The sequence below is a fragment of the Otolemur garnettii genome, unplaced genomic scaffold (assembly GCF_000181295.1).
Source record: "Otolemur garnettii isolate 467f Iridium unplaced genomic scaffold, OtoGar3 scaffold00069, whole genome shotgun sequence".
In the NCBI taxonomy this organism is placed as follows: domain Eukaryota; kingdom Metazoa; phylum Chordata; class Mammalia; order Primates; family Galagidae; genus Otolemur; species Otolemur garnettii.
The window spans coordinates 3111482-3121628 of NW_003852464.1; the positions used below are offsets into that span (position 1 = coordinate 3111482).

The following is a 10147-nucleotide window of genomic DNA, read 5'->3' on the forward strand; positions in this document are numbered from 1 at the left end:
AGGTTGGGGCTTCATGCATCCTTCCCCCTCTCCTCTCTGTCCCTCACCTAACCCGTCTCCACATGCAACCTGTTCTAAGGTTGGGGCCTTCATGCATCCTCACTGTTATTCTTCTACTTCTTCAACTGTTCTGTTCCTCCAGGGGAGATGCCTCATCCCTCTGCTTTAGGGTGAGCAAACAGTGGATGGATGGGTGTCTGTACATTGTTTGAGGTTCTCACTCTTCTTTCCCCGGCTGTTGTAGAGTTCTTGTATCTGGACTTCCAAATTCAATGTAATGAAACTTGCGTCTTTGACTCCATGTATCCACACTAACTCCCATGGCCAGTTTCATCTATCTAAGGAAGACCCGAGTCCTGCTCCCTTCCCCACCATTGTCTGTGAAAGGAGAACCTGCTTCTCAATTGGTGTGAGTGGGTCTACTCTACACACCGTCGCTGTATCCTCCAACTTCTCTCCCTATTACTCCCTTCCCAGAAAACCAGGCCACAAACTACTCCCATTAGAAAGAGCTATGTTTTTCCATCCCCATGCCCTTGTTTAAGCTTTTTATGTCACCAGAAGTGCTGTGTTTCACCTTTACAACCCGATGCATTGGTATTGCCTTTTTCTGTTATTCTAAATGTCTTCTTGGTTTTTTGACTCTTAATAATTTCAATCTGCCAGCCCTACTATTTGGCTACTCACATTATCTTCTTCCCTGGATGTAAAAATTCCTGAAGACAGGAAACAGGCCTTCCCCAATTTAGCAACCTTCACATTACATGTAATGGATTGGAATAACTGCTAACCCTCACATGGGTCTATGTGGAAAACACAGATCATTGTGCAAACACAATCTAAACCATTATTTTGCAAATGACATAAGTCAGAGGTCAGGATGAGTTAAGGAATGTCTTTTTGCCTGGGCACCCGTAGCTCAATGCCTACAGCGCCAACCCCATGCACTGGGGGTGGTAGGTTCAAACCCAACCCAAATCTGTTACACAAAAACAAAAACAACAACAAAAAGTCTTTTACATTGGTGACTACCAGAAGGACATGTTGTGACTAAGCAGGCCCTGGAATGTTCTTTAGAAATCCCCAAATATGGACTCAATGCTTAACCAGTGTTTCTGTCCATTTACTTTAACAATTTGTCTCACTGTTTAGCAATGATACCTGACATCTCTGAGGTTTAGTTTCCTCTTCTGTAAAATCAGGATAACAATACCTGCTTCACAAGATGCTTATGAAGAATAAAAAAAAAAAATAAGGTTTAAATGGATAATATAGTCTTTCTAAAAAAATCAACTATTGCATCCAGCAGGTACTAAGAATGCACTAGTATCTTCCTCCTTTCAAGAGAAAACATGGCTCTCTGAAGTGAAGGGGTCTGGCGTCTGTAAGTAATGTTGCCTGCCAGAGCGCACTTGGCACCGGTCCTGAGACCCTATAGCATGGTCTGAAGAGCCGTTGTTCAGTGGAGGACAGCCACATATAAACCATTAACATTAAGGGGAAAGGCAGCTCTGAGGCTGATGTTCTCTCTTTTGTAAAAAGAAAAGCTTCGTGTTAGCAATATAAAGTTATTCTTTGCCCTAGTATGCTGCCAAAGTTAATTGGAAGGACTAAAATCAAATTTAGAAGAGATGGTATTCTCACTGTGTGTTGCAATGATGTTTCTATGAACCCCCTTAAATCATCTCCCTGACTTCCTCTCAGCCCACTCTACTCCCAGCTGAGAACATGACTCCAGGACAAATTCAGGTTTGGGGACTGAGCCAAACTGTAAGGGATGCAGTGAGCCTGGGAGCAGGCGAGATCTGGACCCAAATCTCTGCTGCTTTTATTCCCCTACAAACTCTCAGAGACCTTCCTTGTCTCAGAAGTGGAATAAAAATAAGTAATTAGAAAACATGGACTTGACAGGGACACAGGAGTAGAAGCACTAGTGATGGTTTTCGGGGGGGCATTATGAATTCAGATTTGTTTGAATTTCGTTTCTTCTTCCTCCTCTTTTTTGTTTGTTTGTTTGTTTGTTTTATTACTTTCTGATTTTTCTTTCTCCTGTATCTGTCTGTCTTCTCTACTGCTGTTTGCCTTCTCTGAACACTGGTTCTGGTATCAGGTCTTCCCAAACACAAATTGTTAAACGTTCTTAACTCAGTGTAATTAACCAAAGGAAGGAAATCAGCCTACATCAATGGCAAGCTGGCGAAATAAGCAGTCTTTAAAGGAAAGGGGGCTTTATTACTCTCAGCGATACACTTGAAACTATTGAAAGCAGTAACGAGCTATATTGCTTAGGAAATGATGGCTGCCTTAACTCCTACATAAGCACGTGTTGTAAATTTATTGTTTGAAATGAAACACACATTTTTTTTTTTGGCTAAAGAAATTTACTCGTTAAATAGATTAACTTTTTTTTTTTTTTCAAAATGCTTAGCGCTCATTTTTTTTTTTCTATTTGAACGTCAAGGGTATTGAGACACAGATGCAAATCTCAGTTGTTAGCACTTGCTGCTAATAAGGTCAAGGCCACACACTAAATCTCTGTACCTACCAATTATCTCTCTCTTCCTCGTGTGGCCGCAAGTGTGTGAACAAGCAGCACTGGTCAAAAGCAGCGCAGGGGGAGAGGATGTGGATGGATCCGTCCAGTACGCCTCCACTTACTGCAAACTGGCTCTGTTTTCACCTGTATGCACCTGTGGTCAGTAGCTCCATCTTTCTTTGTGAGAATCAGTTATGTGAGGAATTTACAGATAACCATAGCTCCATCACGGTTGCTTTAATTATTTATTTGCTCTTTCAACTTTCCGCTCTATGGTCATGTCATTTAAAGCTAGACTTAAAAATAGAGAATTTTCTGTTTTCGGTGACATTTCTTGCACGTGTATTTATTCTACTTGTTAAGGCTAATAATTCCGTGTGAGCTCATGGCGTTACCTCTGAATTCTCTGACAGAAAAAATGATGATACGGTTCATGCGATGAGTGATCTTTACAAACTTTTCATTCCAACTCCAAGAGTGCTTTTTTCTTTGATTAAAATGTACTTCTCAATTAGATTAAAATGCAAATATGGACAGTCTATGTTTATGGTTATGATAGAGTTATTTAAAGAAGGTTTTAAATCACACTGGTATTAATGTTTCCTGCCTTAACTGTTGGTTTTATTGTTAGGGCGGTTCTGCCAAGTTCCATTTTCGAGATTACTTAAAGTGCTGTGAAAACGTAATCAAACTAGCCAGGTTTTATCAGTCTTTACCCTATCTTCTCTAAGAAGCTAAGTGGGCTGTTTTCCTATTAATTCAAGAAGTAAGGCAAGGAACCGGAAAAAAAAAAAAAGAACAAAAACTTAAAAAATCCCGAAAATCAAGTAAGAAAAAATTAAAATAAAAAAAAAATTTTTTCTTACACAGAAATGGAGCAACTCTTAAATTTAAGAATATCATAGTTTATAATTTCTTCCAAGATTAAAGATCTGGAAGCACACTTCAAGAACATATAGTCCAACCTTTTGCTTTATATTAGAAATATAAAATGTAAACTGCATCCAACTCCGTGGATTTCATTATAATCTTTTCTGATGTCCCATCACTTCTCAAACACTTCTTGAAAATCATTTTTAAATAATATTTTTATAACTTCACCTTTTGTTGTTGTTTTTAGAGATCTCAGTGAAAACCAAATTCAGGCAATCCCAAGGAAGGCTTTCCGTGGAGCTGTGGACATTAAAAACTTGTAAGTATATATATTGTTTTAAGATATTATCTGTTTTTCAAGTCAAATTGACATTAAATAAAGTGTCAGAAAGAACTGGTAAAATCCCTGGTTATCTTTATACTTACTTAGGAGAATTTATAACAGTTAAGTTTTGAGTTGTTTTCACAAGCTATTCGAAGAGTTCTTATTTAGCAGATGTCTGGAAACTGAAGTTATTGAAGTTACTGTCAGATTCACTTTTAAATCCTCTGATTAATCTTTTGAAACCTAAAGAATTGATTTGATTAAAAGACATTTGTGGTATTTGATTCCTTTTTCCTGTCAACTTACTCCCTTTGCAATTGCTGTATTTGTTGGAAATGCAGAATGTGAAAATTTTTTTTTTTTTCTGGAAAGAGTAAATAATATTTTCTGGTTGGAGACATTTGTATTTTAGAGTAACAGCCTTTTTCAAGATCACCATTTTCATTAAGTACCAGAAGTACGAGAAGGAAAAAATTGTCTTTCCCTTTGTGTGAATAGTTTTCTGTCATATTTTCTGTCATATTTTTCTCTCCTGTCCTCCTGGAAGAATATACGTGTAATCTTAATGGTGTTTTTCCCTGATAAATCTTCAGTCTGGTGCCTCAAGTAGAAGTGTTTTTTAAGTACCTTTCGCTCTAAAGGAATATATCAGCTTTAAGATCTCAATGGCAATCCTAATTTTGTCAACATACATCTTTATAAATTTTAAAATACCATATTAGCTTTTAAGAAACATGAAATGTTTTTCTTAGCTTTTACATACTTTGGAATATAGGGTGGAAAAGCCCCTGGGTGCTGAGAGTAACCATCCGGGATTTAATATTTCTTAGCTAGTAATAAACAGGGCAGGCACTTTTTCAAGAACTAGCTTATATTCCAAATTCTCCACGGCCAGATTCAACGCCGTTTGTCCCGTAGCGAAAGTAAGAGAGATGCTTTCTCTTGGCAGAGAAGACAACTGTTATAAAAGCTACAGATAAAGGCCTCTGTGTTTCTCAATGTCTATGATTTTTGTTTGAAGCACATCCTTTCTACGTGTTCAGATGAAGATAGAAAGCTACAAGCTTCTAAGATATAAATGTATAGAGCCATTAAAATCATGGCCCTCGGTTTTTACAAGAGTTCAAATTAAAAAGATTTCACTTGCTTTCCTGTTACTTTCACTATGGAGGAAGTCTCAGCTATACTCCGTGATGAGCGTCTTCAAATCTGCCTGCTCAGAACCCCCGGAGAATCCCCCGGCTGCACCTACCCAGGGACCTTTTTACAGCTATGATAGTACAGCCGTGGCTGCAGTTGCCACTTCTTGGAAATGCTGTTTGCCCTCATAACAATGTTATTACCTCTAAGTCCTTAAAACAGAGGGTGTTTAATCCTTTAGTAAAGACATTCAGGGAATCCAAGTCAACAAGCCTCCTGCTTCTCATAATTCAGGTTACATTTGGAAACAAGGTCCAAAGGTCAATGGACAAGGTCATGGCGGGGAATTTTTACATTCCCTTCATTTATTCTTAAAACATGGGACTTTAAAAGTTTAGAGATAAAAGAAAAAAAAAAGTGTACTATTATTCTTGGAAATGGTGTTCGCCCTCTTAACAATGTTATAACCTGGTATATGGGGCCAGTGACCTACTCCTTTGAGCCACAGGTGCCGCCCTTGGTGGGCATTTTTTAAATTTTGTATTTGTGGTTGTGAACACATCAGCAAAATTCACTGAGCTGTAGTTTTCACTTTTATAACATAAACATAATATTTGCTTGAGTGTGTTATGATTGTTAAGGGAAAAGAGATGTGAAAGGATTTTTAAAGCAGTACAATGCCATGACAGTAGAGTATACTGTTTCACGTCACAAGTATTGGGCTGAACAACTGCAAAAAGTTAGCCCAGAAAAACCTGCACTAACGAGACAGGAAAACAGAACGTGAAGTAAATAACGATGTTAGCAATGGATGTGATGATTCTATCATGGATCAGTTTGACACGGAACTACACAATGGAAAGGGGAAATATGCTAGAATGTACTAAGGAGATGTACACAGGACCTTGATTGATGTACACAGGACCTGATGAGAGTGTTACTTGAAGTTATCAGAGAATGCTGAGGGGGGTGGTGGTGGAAATGTGAAGGTGTCTGGTGACCAGTAGGAAGGGAGAGTGGATGGGGAAAGTGAGAATTTGCTAAGGAGTCTCTTCATCAATGAGGAGAATTTATTAAGGATTTCAGGGTTTCGACTGGATTAGAAGACTGCAACATAGTGCAGGGGAGTGTCTCTCTGTGTGCTGTAAGGAGCTGAAGGCACCCGTTTGTTTTCTCTAAGGTGAACTGGTCTCAGTCCTGAATATCAGCCGTGGTAAGAAGCACGTGTGTGAATATGGGGGCATCTGAGTGCTGTGGAATCCAAGTGCTTCCAGCTTTGGAGATTTGTGTTCCTATGGAAGAAAGGGGGCTTAGAGACTGTGTGGACGTGGGATGATGATTTATTCCCGTTATTCTCATCGTCTTCCGTGGAAGAATATAAAACACATGGGGAAAACTTTAAAACATCACTATGCATGTGCAGGCTTATTTCATTAATTACTACCATAGCTATAATATTACAGAATTTTACATGAAAAATACTCCCTATAAATAAAAATAGTTCAAGCTACGTTGTTCAAAAACCAGTTCAGATCCCACGGTGCTTCGTATGAAGTTTGAGGTTGATCATTCTAATTTAAGAATGATACGTATTAAAACTGCTAAGTTTTATTTCACATTGTTATTAAAATGGTACCCATAGGCATCAAGTAATGACTCGGTGAAATCTTAGTATTAGCATTATTAATATTATTAATCTTTGTTGTGAGAAGGAGGTACAGAGCTTCATCCTATTTATCAAGACAGTGTACACATTTGTAACTTGGACAACCTTGCATGGTGCCATTGTTCAGTTACTCAGAGAGTAAAAGAGAGAAAAGACAGCGTATCAGAAGGAATATATGCTTTGTTTGCATCAAGATGATATTTTGTAGCCACTATTTAAAAGCCCAGTTTCATGTACTATAATAGGTTTATTGGATTTACTACGTTCAAGCCTTTTTTTAGAGCAAATGCCAGCTTTCACAGAATTTTCACTGGAAGCACTTACTTTAATCTTGTGGATTGGCCAAATAAGCTCAAGGCAGCATCCTGACAATATGAAATCGATGCCGTGGAAATTTTGCAAATTAGCAGATCGTATTCCCCTTCCTCCAGGCAAGCCACACTGTAACTATTCTCCACAGAGGGACATTTATCTTGCTCTTAAACATCTCCAAGGAGGACTTCCCATAACTTTTTTGCTGGCGTCTATTAATTTCTTAACTGAATGAAAATGCTTTCCATTTTATTTTGTTACTTGATTTTTCTCCAGCCACGATTTAAACTACTTTTCTTTTCCTGGCATGTTAGACAGTAAGATATAAGAGAATAGCAAGATCAGATTAAAATATCAACTAAATTATAGTGTTTACAGCAGTCCGTGGCAGCCCTTTTCATAAGATTTATGTCTGTGTTTTAAACCTCCTAGTCGAAATGTGAACTCATGGTATTGCCACCATGTCATTACCAGCTGATGGCTCACCAAAATGATAACAAATGTTTATAGAACTGTTCCTTAGAAACATTGCATGTGTGTTTAAAATATTTAACACATATGCAGTAAAGCTGTTGCTTTGTTGCTTCAATCAAATCTTGAATGAAGACATGTTGCATTATGCCACTAATTTATTGTCAAGTATATATATTAGGCATTCCATTTAATTGAATAATTTAGGGGAATACTGAAATTAAAAATTTAGTTCTTGCTAATATTTGTTTTATTTTATTTATTTATTTTGTAGCAACAGAGTCTGACTTTATCACCCTCAGTAGAGTGATATGGTGTTACAGCTCACAGCAACCTCCAGCTCTTAGACTTAGGTGATTCTCTTGCCTCAGCCTCCCGAGTAGCTGGGACTACAGGCACCCGCCACAACACCCAGCTGTATTTGTTTGATTTTATTATTGAATTATGTACACTACTCAATAAGTAAGTGTAATAAGTAAAGATTTTTTGAAGGTCTCTTGTGTTTATAAGAAGACATTTGTAGCTATGGATATCCCGGGATTTAGGTAAAAATATATAAACTTGAAAATTAAATAGATTACTAGATTCTAGTAACTTCACAATGTTACTTTAACTCACTTTATCATTAGTTTTTCTAGGAAGGTCCCAACATGGATATTTAAATTAATGAAATTCCAACACGAATTATTTTAGGTGTACTATGGAAAGTGAATTACAGCTGCTGCTGCTTTAATTTTCCAATCCATACTCTGCTCCTGGTTAGCTATTCCCTATGTATAAATAACTATATCTCCTTGTTTGTGTACATTACCCTACTTCCATTAACCCTACATCTGTCCTGAGTCCTACCCTCCTTTTCCAGGAAAAATGCATCTTGATTAAAAAAGAAGGTTGGGGAAAATAATCATATTTTTCTTACATGCATTAATTTATAGACAGGGGCTTAAGTCGTAAGATAATTCAGCATGGTTCTTTTTGTGGTACGTCATGATATCATTTGCAAACTAAATGTGCATGACTATGACATTTTAGGTAAGAAATCACCCCATTGGAATGGTTTGTTTACTTGCACAGAAGATTTGCCACCCAGAAAGAGAGAGTTTATATATTGTTACTAAGTTATTTTAGACATTTTACTTTATTTTTTTTCCCTGAAGTGCTATCATCTTCAATTTTTCTATTGGTAGAGCCATTGAAAGGCATGGAAAGAAACCTCCCAGTTCTATCCTAGTACACAGAGAGGCATATGTATTTTGCTCTATTTTTATACTTCTCTGGTTTTAGATGTCTCTCTTCTGGTTCTCATCAGCATTATCTACCTAATTCCCAGTGATAAGGGAGGAAGGGCTGCTCGTAAGTCTGTATGAGAAGTAGGGAATCAAAATATAACAGTAAGAGAGAAGAGCATGCCCACGTAAATTACCCTGCATATGGGATTTCACTTAGCTTTGTTATGTAAGTTAGGTCGTAATTGCAAAGCTCTCCTTTACTCAGCTGGCTTTCATGTTTAGTTCTTATATTCCTTAGTTATCTTAAAATAAATAAAATAGAAATAAAATTCACTGGTATCAAATTGAAACTGCAAATGTTCATGACCCCAGCTCCTTCCTCGTGTGTTTTCACTAGTCTTGAAGCTGCATAAATTTGAAGGGAGGTATTACTTGTCCCTCAAGAAGAAGGGCTGCTATTCTGAGTTTAAATTGCACATGTTTTCTATGTGGCAGAGAACCTTCTAAACAAATGAATGCGGAGAGCTTTTCATTTTGATAAGTTGTGAATAAAGATGAATATCATCCCTTGAGATCTAGAGTACCCCTTACTGTCCAGAATGCTGTCGATAGATCTAAAGGACAGCCAGGAGTTGCCTTGAGTGTGTAAATATTGTAAAAATCAGTAATTCAGCAGAAGCTACTGTCAGTACCGCGGGAACTGTCCGTGGTCCTGTAATTTGCCTAGTTTGTACTCTAAAAACACAGTCTGAACTGGGATAATCTACTGACTAAGATAAAATTTGCTACCAATAACCTCCCCAGTTTTGCATTTTGCTTTATCATTGGAATTCTTTAGTTATTCTTCAGCAATGCGTTCTCTTACATAAAAACTTATACTCCACACAATATTCTTCATACATACTTTCTTAAAAAAAAAAAAAAAAGTAAAGCAAACAAAATACAACAAAACCTGCTTGAGTAACCGTAACCCAATTCATATATTTATAAAGTAGGAATTGGCGTGATCTGGCTGTTCCTGCCACATTGTCCTATGAGGCAGAACAGACCGGTGCATGCTTTGCTTCCTTAACTCTGAGCAGCGCACGTGAGCTCTTTACACGAGCTTGATTGAATTTTGACCTCCAGTTTAGATTCTCACTAGATAATTTTCACACGGGTGCCAGATATTTTCCTTTTCATAAAACATCTCTTTTATCCCATCACTACCTGGTTCAAAGTCAATGTTGATTCAAAATAAAACCTTTGTTACAGGCTCTGTGGCACATCCCTGGAATATGGCAGAATGTTGTTCTAGTTTCACTGTGTCCTTATGAACATGGAATCGTCCCTGAAAGGGCAGTTCCTTTTATTAAATGCTGCAACATCTGACATTCTGACTGGTCCTAAGGTTCTGACTTCCACCCAGCCTCTCGTGTCCCCCTCCCACTAGATCTGAACACTGGCTCTTTGCTAAAGCCAGAAGGGCCTCTGTCTTACAAATATTCTTCACAAATGTTGTAGTGCCTTTGTTCACAAGAGTTCTTTATTTGAACCATTTTCTCCATAAGAAATACATCTTGATTCTTTAAACTGGATTTCACCTTTTTTTTTTT

At 37.6% G+C, this 10147-nt stretch overlaps 1 protein-coding gene across 1 annotated transcript in view; it reads left to right on the forward strand.

Moving 5' to 3' along the window:
* Positions 1-10147, forward strand: part of SLIT2 (slit guidance ligand 2) — a 344584-nt gene that overhangs the window by 200384 nt on the left and 134053 nt on the right. Inside the window, exon 5 of the mRNA XM_023515340.1 lies at positions 3657-3728. Coding sequence (XP_023371108.1) covers positions 3657-3728 — 72 coding nt within the window. The remainder of the gene's footprint in view (positions 1-3656; positions 3729-10147) is intronic.